Raw genomic sequence first — 19,811 nt, forward strand, 5'->3', positions numbered from 1 at the left:
TTCATGTTTCAAAATATCATTCCGAGGGTTTTCAATCTCAAAAAAAGGATTAAAGATGCTAATCCATTCATCTCAAGTCCCCAAATGAAACTAATTTGGGTTCTCTCCGAATACAGGGGTCAAAACAGTAATCTCAGGTCAAACAGAGTCAAACTCCATGTCAACCGGTGACAGAACAGTGCATTACCACCGGTCGACCGGTGGTGTGCACTCCGGTCGACCGAACAGGTCGACCGGTCAGGCTAATGCAATCCGGTCGACCTGTTACCATGTGATCCGGTCGGCCGTACCGGTCGAGCGGTCGAATCAGCTACACGAGAGAAGCTCGGGGAAACCAGTCTAAAAACCTGCAATCTCAGTCCCAAATCAAAATATTTCAAAGAAAACCACTAGATCCAGGTTCTAGGTCCTAAAACAAGTCCAAAGAACCCAAGATCTCCAATTTCTACCCTAATTTTACTCAAAAACCATCAATATCCGGTTTGAACCAAAAATAAGTTTTGAAATTCAAAAACTTGAGATTCAAGAGAGGTTCTTTCAGTAATATTACCTCGAATTCTTCTCTTGACGTTGAAAGCTCTTTGAAACTCTCCTTTGGTTCAAGATCCGTTTGATTTGGGACAAAAATGGGAGAGAGAGTGAGAGAGTGAGAGTGAGAGAGAGAGAGAGTGCACGACAAGGAAAAGGAAAGAAAGAAAAGAAAAAAAAAGGAAAAAGAAATGGACAGGTGTTACAAAATTTTAAAACAACAGTCCAGGAATATGCCCATACACACTCCTGAGAAAAATATAAATACTGAGAATAGTTTAAATACCTTAGAACTATTTAAATTACACGTCAGAAATATTTATTAATCAAAACTCAATTAATTAAATCAGGTTAGGCACACTAATAATCTCAATTACCTTTATGACTCTCATTTAATTCTTCAGGGTGTTATAGCTCCACCCCCCGTAGACAATTTAGTCCCCGACATTAAGGCATACCTCAAAGTGTAAACAGATGCGGATACTGCTCCTGCATCGTTGTTTCAAGCTCCCATGTCGCTTCCTCAACTCCATGGTGCTGTCGTAATACTTTCACTAACAGAATCTCACGATGATGCAGACTCTTTATTTTCCGGTCAAGAATCTAAACTAGTGTCTACTCGTATGACGCGTCATACTGTATCGGGATGTCAAACCTCTATACCACAGCTTCCGGCTCAGGTTGACATTTTCGAATCATGGAGACGTGAAACACGTCATGCACGTGAGATAATTCAGGCGGTAAAGCCAACCGATAAGCCACCACTTCGACTCGTTGCACGATCGGGAATGGTCCCACATACCTTGGTCCAAGTTTCCCTCTCACACCAAACCGAACAACTCCCTTGCGTGGGGAAACCCTCAGCAAAACAAAGTTGCCTTCTTGGAATTCCAAAGGCCTACGCCTTCTATCAGCATAGCTCTTCTGACGACTTTGAGCTGTCAACAGTAGTTCTCGAATCACAACTATCTTCTCATTGTTCTCTTGAATAACCTCCGGTCCAGTACTCAGTCGATCCTCTGGTTGCAACCAATAAACATGTGACCTACAAGGACGACCATAGAGAGCCTCAAACGGTACCATTCTGATACTGGTCTGAGAGCTGTTGTTGTACGCAAACTCAGCAAGATGCAGGTATTTCTTCCAGTTTCCACTAAATTCCATAATACAAGCACGAAGCATATCCTCCAGAATCTGAATCACCCTTTCAGATTGCCCATCAGTCTGAGGATGAAATGCTGTGCTATAGTTTAAGTCTGTTCCCATGGCTTCCTGAAAACTCCTCCAATACCTTGCATTGAAGCGGGTATCACGATCTGACGTGATAAACAGTGGCACTCCGTGTAGTCTCACGATGTGCTCCAGGTACAATTCTGACAGAATTTTCTGAGAATACGTCGCACGGAACGGTATGAAGTGCGCGGACTTCGTCAACCTGTCCACCACCACCTAGATGGCATCGTGCTTCAACTCGTTTCTCGGTAGCCCCATCAGAAAATGCATAGTGATGTGCTCCCATTTCCATCCAGGGACAGGAAGAGGTTGCAACTCTCCTGCAGACTTCTGATGCTCAGCTTTAATCCGGAGGTAAGTCACACATTCAGAGACATACTCACGAACGTCTCTTTTCATGCCTCTCCACTAGTACTGTCCTTTCAGGTCCTGGTACATCTTTGTACTTCCCGAATGTATAGTAAACTTCAATTTGTGAGCCTCTCGCAGAATCGTCTTCTTTACCTCATCCGTCTTAGGAACAGCAAGGCGGTTGCGGAAACATAAGGCTCCATCCTCTCGGATTCTCCAATCCTCGAATTGCTCTCCATTCTGGATTCGAATTCAGATTCCTTAGAGGTGTGGATCTTGCAGTTGATTCTGCTTAACCCATTGCACAATATCCGATGTAGAGCCTAGATTATACACCATAGCCTGGTTATAATCTTCGTAGAACTGAAGATTATACTCACTCACTACTTCAGTCATTTTCCAATCTTCCAAAGCTAATGACGCTAGAGTCCCCGTCGTCTTCCTGCTAAGGGCATCAGCTACCACATTAGCTTTTTCATGATGATATTGCAGAGTGAAGACGTAATCTTCCATATACTCCACCCATCTCCTTTGTCTGAGATTCAAGTCTTTCTGAGTAAATCAGTACTTCAGACTTTTATGGTCAGAAAAGACTTGAAACTTTGCCTCATAGAGATAACATCTCCATATCTTCAGAGCAAATATTACCGTTGCCAGCTCCAAATCATGAGTGGGGTAATTCTGTTCATATGGCCTTAATTGGCGAGATGCATACGCTACCACATGTCCCCCTTGCATTAAGACACAGCCAAGCCCACTCCCCGAGGCGTCAGAATACACCTCATATGGTTCTTCACTCTTAGGAATAGTCATGACTGATGCACTTGTCAGTCTGACCTTCAATTCTTGAAAAACATTTTCACACTTGGCATCCCACTGGAATCTGACTTCTTTCTTGGTCAACCGAGTCATCGGTGCAGCAATACTCGAGAAGTCTTTCACGAAACGCTGATAGTACCCTGCAAGTCTGAGGAAACTGTGAATCTCTGCTACATTCTTCGGCCTTTCCCACTGTAACACAGTCTCGATCTTAGAAGGATCGACAGAGATTACTTGTCCTGAAATTACATGCCCAAGGAACTTCACTTCTGTCAGCCAGAAGTCACATTTCTCCTTCTTAGCATACAACTGGTGTTCACGAAGAGTTTGAAGAATAATTCTCAAATGCTGCTCATGTTCTTCCCAAGTCTTCGAGTAAACCAGTATGTCGTCAATGAAGACAATTACGAACCGATCCAAATACGGCCGGAAAACACGGTTCATCAAGTCCATAAATGCCGCCCGGGCATTCATCAGCCCAAAAGGCATTACAAGAAACTCGAAGTGCCTATACCGAGTTCTAAAAGTAGTTTCCGGAATGTCTTCCTCCTTAATTTTCAATTGGTGGTACCCAGACCTCAAGTCAATCTTGGAGTAAAACTGTGATCCACCCAACTAGTCGAATAATTCATCGATCCTTGGCAGTGGGTATTTGTTCTTCACAGTTACCCTATTCAATTGACGGTAGTCAATGCATAACCGAAGAGATCCGTCGTGCTTTTTCACAAATAGTACCGGTGCACCCCAAGGTGAAGTACTATTCTGGATATATCCCTTCTCTACTAGCTCTTCAAGCTGCTTTCTCAACTCTTTCATCGCTGCAGGCGCCATCCGATACGGAGGAATAGAGATAGGCGCCATCCCCGGTATCAAATTAATACCGAATTTAATCTCCCGATCTAGCGGTAAACTAGGTAAATCCTTAGGAAACACATCTACGAACTCATCCACTACAGGAATTCCCGCACTATCTCCAATTACCTCAGGTTCACCTTCCAAAGCAAGAAGGGAAGAAAAACAAGCTAGATTCCTCCGTTTCCCAACACTGTACTTCAATAGTCGTTCTCCCAGGACTGGATTAATATCTGCCTGATAAGAAATCACTGTTCCAGACTTAGTCATCAAAGTCACCCTTCTACGGTAACAATCACTAATTGCACTGTATTCTGACAACAAATCCATTCTGAGGACCACATCAAACAGACTCATCGGAAGGATAATTAAGTCAGCTCTCATTCGCTCACTCCCAATCGTGATTTCACACGATCTACACACACTCAACACCTCCACACATCCCAATGGGGCGTTCAAAGTCATCAGGACTTCTAAATTCTCAGACTTCAGTTTTAAAGTCCGAACAAAAGAACTTGATACAAAAGAGTGTGTGGCACCTGTATCAAACAACACGTGAGTAAAAGAATAAGAGATTAGAATCATACCCTCAACCACCGCGTTGCTGGTCTGACCTCCCAAACTGCCTCATGCCAAGGTATAAGCTTGTCCCTGTACTTTTCTTTTCCCTCTATCACCAACATTAGGCCGTTGGGTTGCTGGCCTATACTGTTGCGGCGGAGGTGGTTGTACAGGTCTCGCCGCTTGGGGTCAAAATTGTGTATACTGACCTGGTTGATAAGTTGGCACAGGGGGATATGGCATCTGCTGTGGCTGATATGGTGGCACATACTGTGGTGGCCTTTCCTGACTGTATGAAGTGTCACTTTGGGTTTGTTGAGCCGGCGGCCGATTAGGACAATTCCTCCTAATATGGCCCACCTACCCACAATGGTGACACTTGGGCCATATGGAGCACTTCTGTCACTTCCTGACGAACTACTGCCACCGCTAATCACTCCCCACCAGGCTGTCCCTGGTTGCGATTCCTTCTACCACTCCGCTGTGGCCCGCCGGAAGCAGATAGTCCGCCAGAAGCTGAAACACGTCCAGCAAGTTCTTTACTTTGGTGATAAGCTATGTTATCCTGCTCCACCCTAGTGGCAGCAGCCACCAAATCCCAGAAATTCTGAATTCTCAAAGCCACCAATGATCTCCTCACAGAGTTCTTGAGGCCCTTCACAAACTTAAGACATCTAAGGTGTTCAAATTCCACCAAAGGTGGTGCAAACCGGGACAGGTCATTAAACTTGGCCTCATACTCCCTTACAGACATGTCACCTTGCAGCAGAGACATGAATTCCAGCGCTTTTTCATCCCTATAACTCTGAGGGAAGTACTGCTCATTGAACAGTGTCTCAAACTGCTCCCAGGTCAGTCCTGCAACATCTATTCTTCTCTTCACCAAGTATTCGCTAAGCCCTCCATCTTGTATACTACAAATTCTACCCAGTATTCATCTGGGACTCACATAGTACTCAAGTGCTTGACTATGAAGTCTAACCAGAACTCTGCTTTTTGAAGTCCTCCCTCACTATTAAACAAAGGCATAGGCGCACGCCTAAATTCCCGGAAGTAAACTTCCTTTCTATCCTCAACCGGCCGCTCGTTTTGAGCTCTAGTGGCCATGCCTTGAAAGGTAGCATACATGGCATCCAGAAATCCCTGATTCTGTTGTCCGGGTTGATTAGCTGGTCTACGGCGATGCGTCATTTCCTTTAACTGAAATAATACTAGACTATTCAGTGGATTACATATGTCACACATGTATGTACAATCATGGGGTTTCTTAACCTAAGGCTCTGATACCACTCTGTCACACCCCCCAAACGGGGTGGGTGACGTGGAGCTCGATTAGGGGTTAATAAAGCAGATTCCTAGACGAGTCCCACTCAACAGCATTAAAATATAAGTAAATTACAGAATCTTGAGCCTCTGACAGACAGCCGGAACCTCACATCCTTTTTTTCAAAGGAAATATAAGTGAAAATAACCGTATTAAAGGCTTCAGCAAGTAATTAGTACAAATTACTTACCTAACTAAGTGTCTCGCCTACCCAGACTGAGTTTCAAATTCTGCCCCCGAAGATGCACTATCCTCATCCTATCTAGGCTTATAGCAATAGACTCTCTTACCAGCTCACAAGATCTCTTAGTTTAAGAAATCATTCATTAACTTTCTGAAATCATTATTATGACCACACGAACTACTCAAGCCACTGGCTCCATAACTGAGCAAGCCATGAGGTTCCATGACTAGATAAGCTATGGATTCCATGAACAGGATAAGCCATGGATTCCATAAATTACATAAGTCATGGTTTTCAAAGAGTTTTTTCTTTCGCAAAGCAACCCCTTTCTTTTAAAACATTTCCAATGCCAAAATCCTTTTTGAAAATCAAGCTCACAAGAGAAATGGAGAGAAATCATACCTCGCACTATCAAATCTGGGACTAGCGTTGCCTTTTCTGGCTTCCGCTTCCGCAAGCCCCTTCAGTCTGAATCCTCAGCGATCACTAATGCAAGACAACACTTTAGGATTAATTCTCATTCCTAAAGTAATCCAATCTCAATTAGATACCAAGGTTTCCAATTAGTGTGCCATAATCCATTTTCATGTTTCAAAATATCATTGCAAGGGTTTTCAATCTCAAAACAAGGATTAAAGATGCTAATCCATTCATCTCAAGTCCCCAAATGAAGCTAATTTGGGTTCTCCCCTAACACGGGTCAAAATAGCAATTTCAGGCCAAACAGTGTCAAACCCCGTGTCAACCGGTTGACCGATGACAGAACATTGCATTACCACAGGTCGACCGGTGGTGTGCACTCCGGTCGACCGAACAGGTCGACCGGTCAGGCCAATACAATCCGGTTGACCGCACTAGTAGACCGGTTACCATGTGATCCAGTCGACTGTACCGGTCGACCGGTGGAATCAGCTACGCGAGAGAAGCTTGCGAAAACTAGTCCAAAAACCTTCAATCTCAGTCCCAAATCGAAATATTTCAAAGGAAAACCACTAGATCCGAGTTTAGGTCCTAAAACAAGTCCAAAGAACCCAAGATCTCCAATTTCTACCCTAGTTTTACTAAAAAAACCATCAATATCCAGTTTGAACCAAAAATAAGTTTTAAAATTCAAAAACTTAAAATTCCAGAGAGATTCTTTCAGTAATCTTACCTCGAATCCTTCTCTTGACGTTGAAAACGCTTTGAAACTCTCCTTTGATTCAAGATCCGTTTGATTTGGGACAAAAATGAGAGAGAGGGAGAGAAAGAGAGAGAGAGAGCGAGAGAGTGAGAGTGAGAGAGAGAGAGAGAGTGCACGGGAAGGAAAAGGAAAGAAAGAAAAGAAAAGAAAAGGAAAAAGAAATAGACAGGTGTTACAAAATTTTAAAACAACAGTCCAGTAATATGCCCATACACACTCCTAGGAAAAATATAAATACTGAAAATAGTTTAAATATCTTTGAACTATTTAAATTACATGTCAGAAATATTTATTAATCAAAACTCAATTAATTAAATCAGGTTAGGCACACTAATAATCTCAATTACCTTTATTACTCTCATTTAATTCTTCAGGGTGTTACATTTAGTTAGTGAAAGAGTTGTCTTTTAGCTGGATACACAGACTTTGACTATGAGTCAAGCATGGATTTCGAGAGTCAACATCTAAATCTGTGTTCATACTAGGTGAAGGAGTCGTGATATGAAAGGTTGTTGACAAAGTGTGATTGCAAATTCTATCATTAAGAGTTAATGTATTGCAGCTTGTGAAACAACAAAAGAAAGTAACATGACTCTGGAAATTCTTAATTAATCTCGAAGTTGTTCTAGGCATAGATCAGTCATAGACACCTATAAAGTTTCAGGATTAAAGACATATCCTACTTATTTTAGGACAAGTGGGAGATTGTTGGGAATTGTGTCCTAAAAGAATGAGATGTAATAGGATATTTATTATTTATTTAATAAAATAGTTTATTCATTATTTTATGTGTAAATATTTATGAATATTTTATGATTATCAATGAAAATTTCATGATTATTTATGTGACCTTAAACATTGTATATAAATGTTATATACGAGAGGATAATGTTTAAGGATAATGATAAAAAATTATGTTCGTAATGAATTTAATTAAAGTTTAAAATCTTTAATTAAAACATTATTAATACAGTCATTCCCATTTAGAATGGAATGGTGTTATCCGCACTGTTAAAATGGAGAGATATTGAATGAGTGTATTTCGCATAATGAGATTATGTGGAACAAGAACACAGATACAATATGAATTTTTGATAATTTTCGTTAAGTATAGAAATTCTAATTGAGTCTACCGATAGTCATATATAGAATGATCTTAATCTTGAGTTCTTAGCAGCCTCTTATTTATGAATTTGTGTCTTTTTTATTTACTCGGTACGAATTCTGAGATCCTGAATCCTATTCCTTATATTTTGGAGACATGATGAAGTAGGTAGCAAGAAATGTTATTATACGAGATGAAATTCATTCTTTCTTGAAAGAGAAGTAGATAAATAATTCTCTTGAGAGTTGATTCGGTACTTGGACCAGTAGGAGCTCTGATTCATGAATGTGTTTTATGAATTACTGTCCATTAGAGAATCAATAGTACTCAATGATAAAGATGTAATTAGAGAGGTTAATGAATTTCATCTGGCTCTAATTATGAATTATTTATAGATGATTGATCTATATGCAGTGACTACATCACATGGACACTTCACGACTTATAAGTAATTAATATCTATAATTACAAGAGTGCAATTTTAAGTTTATAGTGGAGTAACTATTGGAATTAGTAAAATTAATTAATTAATTATTAATTTTATTTGATCTCAAAATTATAGGTACATGAATCCACACGTCGTCTTTGTAATTCTACAAGACACCAAAGGGCAAAATGAAAATTTTAGAATTACGAAATTCTAAAATTAAACACTACTGATAATTAATTGAGAATTAATTATTATTTAAATAATGTGATTATTTAAATTTAAATTAAAATTTTTGATCACTTATGTGAAAGGTGTTCACATTATGTGAACGCAAGGCACGGCGTGAACACATCTAGAATTATCTATTTAAACTTATTTGATAAGTTGTTCAATTTAGAATTCAAATTAATTTAAGTTTAACTTAAATTAAATTTTGAATTTGAGTCAAAATTAGACTGAAGGATAAATGATGATTTTCTCTTCCTTCCCTATCTGGAGATTGCGCCTTCCACAGGGATAAGGATCCTATATGTGGCCGGCCATAATGGATAAAAGAAAGGAAAATTTGTTCCAAATTCAAATAGGAGATAATTGATAAGCTTTATCTTAGAGATAGAGATGAGACTTCTTCTAAGAGTCTAACTACTATTCTATAAATAAGGAGATAGTAGAAAATTGTGAGACACAATTTTTGGAAACAATTTTTTGACACAATTTTTGCTCCTAATTTTGTAGAATTGCCGGTTTCACAAGTGTTGTGAGAGGAAAAAATTTTCTCCAAAAATTTCTTGTCGTGCATGTGTTGGTGTTCATAGAAATTGTTGAGTGTTTTTGTTAGCCCGTTTTGTTTCAGGTGTGCCTACACACACGTCTTCATAGATTCAAGGAATTGACGAGGAAGACTCGGGTTTCCTAAACAAAGCATTGGAGCGAGAATTGTGTGAGGTCAAAGAACTCAAGTTATCATCCTAATCGGTCGCTAGGTATAATTCATATTCGAGTTCTTAATTAATAAATTAATGTGATTAATTTATTCGTGCATAAATTAATATAATCTATAAAGTATCTCAAAGGTTTTATGAAAATTTTTGTTATACACGATCTGCCACCCACACGCTTTTGCATCCGAATTCAATTCGGAAACCAACAGTTTGACATTTATCCCAATTTTTTTTCCCCCGGTAATTGACTACCCAAATTTCAGAAAACAGCAACAATTAGCTCCAATCTGGGAAAGGTTAAATTTAAGACATTCAGGGACCAATTTATCAACAGTATATGTTTTAAGAACAAAGTGTCAAACCACGAAAAGTTCATGGGGCACAAACGATAACAAGCCTACTTACTATCACTTTTGTCTAAGTCCCACTAAGTTATTTTCTCGATATAAACCAATCAAAGCTAATTTAAAAATTGAAGGGTACGTTAATTTCATGATTCAAGTCATATTGCTATAGTGTTCTCTCACAAAAATTTAAATTCAATTTTTTTGCTACTGTTTTTCTCATATACACAACTCAAGTCATGTAAAAGAGCAAGCCCTAAGACTTTTGCTACTACCTTCGACAACCTAAGACTTTTGCTACTTCCTTCTACAACCTAAGAACGTCATCAAAAGCTATTCCAAATAAGGCCTTCCAGAGCAATGAAAATGTCTCAATGCTTGATTATCGCAGCTAGATAATTCAACTTGACGCAACTAAAGGACTTTTGAAACAAGAAACTATATATTAATGAAAGAATTAAGTACAAGGATAGGAAGAGATTTCCCCAATCAAAGAATACCGGGGCAGGCAAACGGAGCCCAAACCGAATCCCTGGTTACATCAGAGAATAACGCACCTCTAAACTCTCTTATCTTTATGAACCCATATTGAAACCCAAAATTTGATTCTATCCCAAAGTATAACGCTATCTTCTTTTCTTCTCTAGGAAAATTCTCCTGTTTCTTTTCCAACCATATCCCAAAAAATGCCAAAAACTGCTGCTCTCCACAATAATGTAACTCTTTTATTGAAGCTGATTAAGATAGAAAACTCGCATAAATCTTTGCTACTGCGAGACGCAACCAAAGGACTGGTTGGCCTCGTTTACATGCCCCTAACAATGGATAACCACAAAATATTAATCTAACAGTTGTAATAAATGGAATAGTTGACCACAAAATTAATGACAATAAATGAAATTAGTCCTATCACGTCAGTAAATTTCTATATTTGAAGGTAACTACCGATAAAAACGTAACCATTCAAAACTCATCCATATATATATATATATATATATATACACACACACACACACGCGGAAGAAAAGGGCTTAATCTTTCTCCTAAAGTGGTTTCTTTTTTCTTTTTCCCAATAATATGAACGCGTCCACTCTTTTCTTTACTTTCAGGTAGGCGCCTATGAATTTGTGTAATTAACCAACCCCACACAATGACTACAAAGATAATCATAAAATGTGATTTGGTGGAAGTGCGTGTGCAAAAAAAAAAAACTAAATGCGTGACTATCATTGGTTTGGTGAAGTGATTGGCCCCTCTGCATGTGTGAATGGAGATTCCACTAACTCCTCTAAAAAGGAAAAAAAAAAAAAAAAAACAAATCTACATAAAGTGCTTCCAAGAGAGAAAGAATGGAAGCGTCATAAACAAAAGCACCGGTCAGAAATCATGGTTTCTCTCCAATTCTACAATTACATCCTAATTCTCAGCCTTCTCTATTTCAGCAGCGCCTCGCTGATTAAAGGCTACACATACACGCCCTGCAATGGTTCGATAGCAGACTGCGATGTAGAAGGTGAGATGCTGATGGAGTCGGAGATAAGTAGAAGGGTTCTTGCACAGAGAAAGTACATCACACCCGGAGCCTTAAAGCCAGATCAGCCGGTTTGCAAAGGTGCTAAAGGGGAAGCTTATAGCAAAGCTGGAGACTGTCTTCCGGAACAATCTAACCCGCCAGACCGAGGGTGCCAAAAGTACTATCGTTGTAGATCTAGTTCCTGATCCAAGCTCCATGGGTTTTGCAAACCTATGCTCAAGACCTGAAGCTGCAAAGCAAATGTTCCTACCCCATATATTGTCATATCTAAGTGTGCAAGAGTTAGCAGCTTTCCCTTTTTCCCCCTTTTTGGTTTTGCGCTTTCCCTTTTTCCCCCTTTTTGGTTTTCCTATACTTCAATGATTCATCATACTGTCGTCAATTCCTTAATAAATTGAATAATTTGATGGGGTTTTGACAAAGTAGGTATCTACTTAAACCTCTGTCTAAGCTCTCCAACCTAATGCTTGCTAATGAATATGCGACTATATGCTAAATTTACTTGTTCTTTTTCGAGATTTTGATCTTGTAATAGGCACAAATCTCAAAAGCCAAATATAATTCAGACTAAACTGACCACCTGATCTTACATATATATAAGACCTGATTACATTCTATTAATAATTTTCACGATATTGTTACAATTTCTGAAATTTTTTGGGTGCAATATTACGACACTGAGAATATAGTGAGCTAAAACTTTTAGCATACTGTCATATTGCTTTTAATAATATGACGACCAATCGTAGAAATTGAAATAGATATGAACAGTAAAAACTCTAGCAATTTGGCTTCAACCATACTACCACCTTAATAGCAAAGGGAACCAAAAATACAATTATAATATTACCAGATAATTAGAGTTAGCAGCATGATGTGTTGCAAAATACAAATAGAAAAAGAAAAGAATACAGATGTTAAAAAACATGAGCTTGTCTGATCAGGGAACATCGTCGACATTTTTTCCTCTCCTCATTCAGTATCTTCTATTTAAATTCGGTTTTCATATAGTAGGCTATCTGGCCAAATTTGTCCCAGGGAAGAAGATCAAGAGAGCTTGCATCTAAGGACATTACAGTGAGCAATTGGAGTTTGGACACCTACTTAAATGAAAGCTTCCATACCTCTCGAACATTAGATGAACCATCTGCAACTTCAGCAACCATGCTAAAAGCCATAAGACCTGCAGTAAGAGAGGGAAAAAAATACAGAAAGATTTCAATATTCCATAGAGTACTTATGAGAACATCAGATGAATCTCACTTCAAAGTTGAAGAAGAATATAAATAGCAAAAATTTACTCATTTGTGGAAAGTACATAAGCAAACTAGTCAGTGCATGACAAATAGCCACATCGACGATCTTAATGCTTGTAATCCAGTTATGCACATTCATACAATGCAAATAGTCCGAAAACACAAAATATCAAATTAATAAGCTTGAACACGCATGAAAGTGGCTCTTTGTAACCCTTCCAACTCGCGTGATCAACACAATGAACATTTATTGAAATAAATGAAAGAATTTTTAAAGAAAATAGTTCCTCTATAATTGAATATCAAGATTATATCTCTGCAAAAGCTTACCATCTTTCTCCACCATAGACAGGAATTGCCGTGTTCCTCCCCCTACACCAAAATAATGCTTCTTTGCGGACATGTAAACTACACCATTTGGATACCTCACGCACTGCAAATTAAGTACTTTAAGGGCGCGTTTACCAAACCGTAAAAGAACATGGGAAAGCTAATGGGATTGGAAAGGAAAGTAAAGTAATAGGATTAAGGGTCATTCATTCCCTTTCAAGTGTTACTTAACTATTAGATGATGTAATAGGAAACAATCTCATTCCCTTTCTTATGTTTATAAAAATTAGACATAGCAACATTATGAATGTAATCACTAAAATATCCTTTTACACAATTAGATAATCATTAACTATATAGTAATTCATTAAGCGTATATAAGTAAATTCAGTATTCATTCCCTTTGACAGGGTGATGAGCCTACCCTACGGTTCACTTATGCGAGGAAGAGATTGAAAGCAGATTTGAAAGAGATGATCTGCTATATTTTATTCAATGTGGCGGAAATACATTTAAATAGGCATCAAAAAATAACAGAATAAAGAAAATCTCCCTAATAATGTGGCTGATTTGCTGTAACAATCAAATCAGATTTTATTGACTAAAACCTAATCCTAAACAACCGGATAACCAATAAGGAAGATTTGAATATTTCAAATTAATTCAAAAATCTTCTAGATTGATTTAATCCAGTAGAATCCGATCAAATCAATTTGATTTGATCTGCCGACACTCCCCCTCAAGCATGGACGTAGATGTCTATGAGTCCGAGCTTGCTTGCTAATGCTTCAAATGCTGGTCCGTGCAGTCCTTTTGTGAGAATATCAGCCACTTGTTGCTTCGTAGGAATATATCCCACACTGATTATTCCACTCTCAATTTTCTCTGTGATGAAATGCCTGTCCACCTCCACATGTTTAGTTCTGTCGTGATGAACCAGATTATGTGCTATGTTGATTGTAGCTTTGTTGTCGCTATAGAGCTGCGTAGGGAACTCACAATCAATTCTTAATTCTTCCAGTAGTCGCTTTATCCAGATTGCCTCACAAATGCCATGAGCCATAGCCCTATATTCAGCCTCAACACTGCTCCTTGCAACTACAACCTGTTTATAGCTACCCCAAGTCACCAGATTTCCCCAAAGCTGAGTGTAATATCCAGATGTTGACCTCCTATCTTTTTCAGAACCTGCCCAATCTGCATCTGTGTAGATTTTTACTTTTCTATTTTCGTGTTTTTGAAAAAATAGTCCTCTCCCTGGATTCTTCTTGAGATATCTTAATATACGATAAACTATATCAAGATGTCTTTAGCACGGTGAATGCATGTATTGGCTGACCACACTAACTGCAAATGCTATGTCCGGTCGAGTATGTGAGAGATAGACCAATCTTCCCATAAGCCGTTGATATCTACCTGTATCTACTAGATTTCCATCAACCAAATTCTTCCTACCTTTTGGTTCAATTGGAGAGTCTATGGGCTTGCAACTGAGCATTCCTGTCTCTTCCAATAAATCCATCGTATATTTCCTCTGTGATATGGAGATCCCCTTTTTACTCCTTGCAACCTCCATTCCTAGGAAATATTTCATGAATCCCAGGTCCTTGATCTCAAATTCCCTTGCCATAATCTTCTTAATTTCTTCCATCTCTTGAAAGTCATCTCTAGTCAATATTATGTCATCCACATACACGATCAAAACTATAACCTTGTTGTTTGTTGAATGTTTGACGAAGAGAGTATGATCTATTTGTCCTTGTAAGTATCCATGACCTTTGACTACTTTGGAAAATCTTTCAAACCAGGCCCTGGGTGATTACTTTAGACCGAATAGTGACTTCTTCAACTTGCACACTGTATTGTCCCGTTTATCTTCATAGAAACCAGGTGGAGACTCCTATATACTTCTTCTTCTAACTCTCCATTCAGGAAGGCATTCTTCACATCAAGTTGGTACAGAGGCCAATCCATATTTGGTGCTAAGGACAAGAGAACTCGATCAGTGTTGAGCTTTGCAACTGGTGCAAACGTTTCTGTGTAGTCTATCCCGTAGGTTTGTGTGAAGCCCTTTGCCACCAATCGGGCTTTGTACCGCTCCACTGAACCATCTGGTTTTACTTTAATTGTGAACACCTACTTGCATCCCACTACTTTCTTGTTTTGTGGTAGTTCCACTAGGCTCCAAGTCTCATTTTTCTCAAGGGCACGCATTTCTTCTAGCACAACAGACTTCCATTCTGGGACAGCTAGAGCTTCCTCAATAGTCCTCGGGACGTCAAGTCTAGAAAGATTTGTTGTGAAAGCACGAAACGAGGTTGATAAGTTATCATATGACACAAATTTAGAAATTGGGTGTTTTGTACATGACCTAACACCTTTTCTTAGAGCAATGGGATCATCTAGCCTATCATGGAGAGTTTCGGGATTACCTGAGGATGAAGGACTAGAACCCACCATAGGTTCGGATTCAGGGTAGCCCGCAGTGCCTGTGAGTTGTGTATTTCCTTGAAAATTTTTCATCCGACAGTAGACCTGCAGTTCTTGCCAATTTGAAACTGGAGGTGGTTGTGGAATTGGCAATGAAGATGGCTGCAGGGTTGGCTGTGAAAGTGGGTGGGAAGATGGCTGCAGTGGGTGGGAAGATGGCTACAGTGGCTGTGAAGATGGTTGTGGAGCTTCAGGCTCTGTTTCGGTGTGGGCTGGAGCTGGAATCTCGACAATGGTGGCTAACTCTGGAGCCGAAGTTCCTTCAATTGTGGTGTCCCATTCCCACACATAAGCTTCTTTATCATTACTCTCCCCCTGAAGCGAAGTGTGGGAATAATATGGTATCTCTTCAAAGAAGGTAATATCTCGGGTAACAAAGGATATTTTTGTTTTGGGACAGAAACATCGATATCCCTTTTTTGTTGGAGAATAGCCAAGGAATATAGTCTTTATGGCTCGGGGGTCGAGTTTGTTGCGGTGTTGGGAATGGACATGGACGAATGTAGTGCAGCCAAAGGTTTTGGGAGGAAGGTTATTGGTGAGGATATTCAGGTGTGGAACTTGAGTTGTGAGGACAGACAATGGGGATTTAAATTTGAGGGGCTGGCTAGATAATCTATTGATGAGAAAGGCATCGGTTAAAATGACATCGCCCCACAGATATTTGGGTACATTCATAGTGAACATAAGGGCACAGGTCACTTCTAGTAGATATCGATTCTTTCTTTCTGAGACTCCATTTTGTTGTGGTGTATCAGTACAAGAACTTTGGTGAACGATTCCATGATGGTCAAGGTAATTACCCAAAGTGGACTGGAAATATTCACCACCATTATCAGTTCTTAAAACTGAAATTTTTTTCTAAAATTGGGTTTGAACCATTTTATGGAAGGTTTGAAAGATTTGGCAAGTTTTGGATTTTTCTTTAAGCAAGTAAACCCAAGTTACTCGTGTATGGTCATCAATAAACGTGATAAACCATCGTTTTCCATTCAGGTCGGTACCCTAGACAGACCCCATATATCACTGTGAATTAAGGAGAAAGGCATAGAGGGCGTATAAGGTTTGGTGAGAAAGGAACACGAGTATGTTCAGCAAGTTAACAAATATCACAAGCAAAGGAAATAGAATCTTTATTTCTAAATAGAGTTGGTAACAAAAACTTCAAATATGAAAAACTGGGGTGGCCTAGTCTATATGCTATAATCTACCATGAAAGCAGATTTGAAACAGATGATCTGCTATATTTTATTCAATGTGGCAGAAATACATTTACATAGGCAGCAAAAAATAACAAAATAAAGAAAATCTCCCTAATAATGTGGATGATTTGCTGTAACAATCAAATCAGATTTTATTGACTAAAACCTAATCCTAAACAACTGGATAACCAATAAGGAAGATTTAAATATTTCAAATTAATTCAAAAATCTTCTAGATTGATTTAATCCAGTAGAATCCGATCAAATCAATTTGATTTGATCTGCCGACAGAGATTTCATGGGAAGAAACCCGCAAGAGCAGGAGACGGGGGTGCAGCTGCAGCACAGGGGAACATCTCTACTAGTGGTTAGGAGGAGGGCTGAGTTGGTACATGAAAGGAAGGGGATTGGAGGAGTTAGTTTGTTAGTTTTGCCTTTTAGTTTGGAATTAGGTGCTGAGGCTTTTCAATTAGGGAATGTTAGTAATCGGAATAAATAGGATAAGGAAGAAGGAAGAAGGCATCGATCATCTTGCTAGAGAGAAATTAGCCGAGCTTTGCTCTAAGGAGTGCAAGGGGTCACTCGAAAATCCCCATATCTTGGTACTCTTCCTAATTTTCTCAAAAGCAATATCAGTATTATTTCAGCTTGATCGATCAATTTTCTTGCATATTTGCTCTAAATTTGTGTGGTGGTTTGTGGTTCTATCAAATTGGTATCCGAGCACCATTCTGGGAATGACAAAATAGATTGACGATCGTGAGAAGGAGCAAACAGAGGTGGTGAAGGAGGAATTCAAGAAGGAATTGGAGCTGGTTAAGAAAGATTTGAAAAAAATCCCAAAGCTCAAGAAAGGCATGGAAGTTCTACTCGCAAAGATGGATGACCTGTTGAAGGAGTGGAGTGGGCCAGATCCGAAACCAACGTCGTTAAGGAATGCAACCCCAGTGACTCAGTCGGCGCTAACTGGGGAGTCTAGTGAGGAGGGGGGAACGTGAGAGGGGGGAAATCGCATGGATTTCCGAACACGCCGGGTGGAAATGTTCGTGTTCGACAGAGAGAACCCCGATGGGTGGATCTTCCGAGCCGGGAGATATTTATCTATGAATAAAATGAAGGAGTGCGAGAAGTTGGGTATGGCGATGGTGAGTCTTGAAGGGGACGCTTTGGCCTGGCTTCAACAAGAGGATGGCCGGCGAGCTATTCGCGACTGGGCGGAGTTGAAATTAATGGTGTTAGAACGATTCCTGTCGACGCAGGAGGGAAGCCTCTGCGAAAAATTCTTGTCGCTCCGCCATGTGAGGATAGTCAGGGAGTATCGTAAGCAGTTTGAGGTATTGGCGGCGCCTTTGACAGAGATATCGGAGCAAGTCCTGGAGAGAACCTTCATAAACAGATTGAAATCCAAGAACCAAGATGAGATTCGGATGCTAAAGCCCAAGGGATTGGGTCGGATCATGGAGCTCTCCCAGTGGGTGAAGGAGTGTAACCTCAAGTACAAGGCCCAAAGGCCCAAAACACCCAGCTCAGTGCTTGGAATAAGGGGGCCCCAGCTTATTCGAAGCTTAGGAAAAAAAGGGGAACGACATCGTTGCCTAGGGCTATCAATTTCGCAGAAAAAAACACTAAGGGCGGTGCAGCGCCATTCCTGCGATTAACTGATGCAGAGCTTCAAGCAAAAAGGGAGAAAGGGCTCTGCTACTGTTGTGATGGGAAATGTTCCATGGGACATCACTGCCTAAATCGTGAGTTACAGGGACATCGCTGCCCAAATCGTGAGTTACAGGTGCTCATCAACAGGGAGGAGGAAGTAATCAGAACCTAAGGAAGAAGACGCAGGGAAGATCGAAGAGGAGTTGGTCGAGCTCTTACTCAATTCGGCGGTGGGTCTTACAGCACCGAAGACCATGAAACTCAAGGGTATGGTTCGGGAAAGTGAGGTAATTGTTTTGATTCATAGCCGGCTACTCATAAATTTATTTCGATTGAATTTTCCAATGGATCAAACTGGAGGTTATGGGGTAATTATGGGTACTGGGTTATCCGTAAAAGGGGAAGGAGTTTGCCGAGGGGTTGTGGTCACACTGCAAGAGATTGAGATTGTAGAAGATTTTCTACCCCTGGAATTAGCTAGTGCCAATCTGATCTTGGGCGCCCAATGGTTGGAAACTTTGGGCTTGATGTCTGTGAATTGGAAGACCTTACTCATGAAGTTCAAGATTGGCGACAGACAAGTAACATTTAGGGGGGATCCAGGGCTTAGCAAATCTTCAGTCTCACTCAAGGCCATGATGAGGGCCTAAATGCAGATGTGAGATTAATCTGGACTATTTTTTTTATTAATCAAACGAAAGTACATTTAAATAGACTTGGGTTTAACTACCAAGTTCAAAATCTTCTCCTAGGATCTCGGTAGATTAATTTCTACCAACCTACTTTATTTGAATTCAAATTACAAACTGATAACTCCTAATCTACATAATCGAAAATAACAGCCTAACAAACAAATTAAATAACATATCTTTGACTTATTCAAATTCTCCCTAAAATCATAGATCTTATCTGCTAACATTCCGCCTCAAGCTTGGCTGTAGATATCAATGAGCTAAGCTTGTCTACTAAGTACTCGAACATTGGTCCAGAGAGTCCTTTGGTGAGTATATCCGCAACCTGTTGGTCTGTAGGAATGTACTCAATGCTGATTATTCCCTTCTCTAGTTTTTCAGTAATAAAGTGTCTATCCACCCCCACGTGGTTAGTTCTATCATGATGAACTGAGTTGTGTGCTATGCTAATTGCGGCCTTGTTATCGCAATAGAGCTGCATAGGGAACTCACAACTGATCTTCAATTCTTCTAGTAACCGTTTCAACCAAATTGCTTCACAGATACCATGAGCCATGGCTCTGTATTCAACTTCAGCACTGCTCCTTGCTACTACGGACTGCTTTTTACTGCGCCAAGTCACCAAATTCCCCCAGAGGCATGTGCAATATCCAGATGTTGATTACCTATCTTTGACAGATCCTGCCCAATCTGCATCAGTGAAGATTTCCACCTTTCTGTTTCCTTCTTTACCAAATAATAATCCTTTCCCCAGAGTCCTCTTGAGATATCTCAATATTCGATAAACAGCTTCGAAGTG

At 39.8% G+C, this 19,811-nt stretch overlaps 2 protein-coding genes across 2 annotated transcripts in view; one reads left to right on the top strand and one right to left on the bottom strand.

Annotated features, from left to right (window-relative positions):
- Positions 1–11,241: 11,241 nt before the first annotated feature.
- Positions 11,242–11,574, top strand: LOC21409501 (protein RALF-like 32). The gene has a single exon (XM_010099666.1). The coding sequence runs from the start codon at positions 11,242–11,244 to the stop codon at positions 11,572–11,574; it is 333 nt and encodes a 110-aa protein (XP_010097968.1).
- Positions 11,575–12,182: 608 nt separating this feature from the next.
- LOC21409503 (histidine protein methyltransferase 1 homolog) overlaps positions 12,183–19,811 on the bottom strand; it is a 52,786-nt gene continuing 45,157 nt past the window's right edge. Inside the window, exons 8-9 of the mRNA XM_024166652.1 lie at positions 12,976–13,078; positions 12,183–12,572 (exon numbers count right to left, since the gene is read on the bottom strand). Coding sequence (XP_024022420.1) covers positions 12,490–12,572; positions 12,976–13,078 — 186 coding nt within the window. The 3' untranslated portion in view covers positions 12,183–12,489. The remainder of the gene's footprint in view (positions 12,573–12,975; positions 13,079–19,811) is intronic.

The sequence above is a fragment of the Morus notabilis genome, unplaced genomic scaffold, assembly GCF_000414095.1.
Source record: "Morus notabilis unplaced genomic scaffold, ASM41409v2 Scaffold35, whole genome shotgun sequence".
NCBI classification, from domain to species: Eukaryota; Viridiplantae; Streptophyta; class Magnoliopsida; order Rosales; family Moraceae; genus Morus; species Morus notabilis.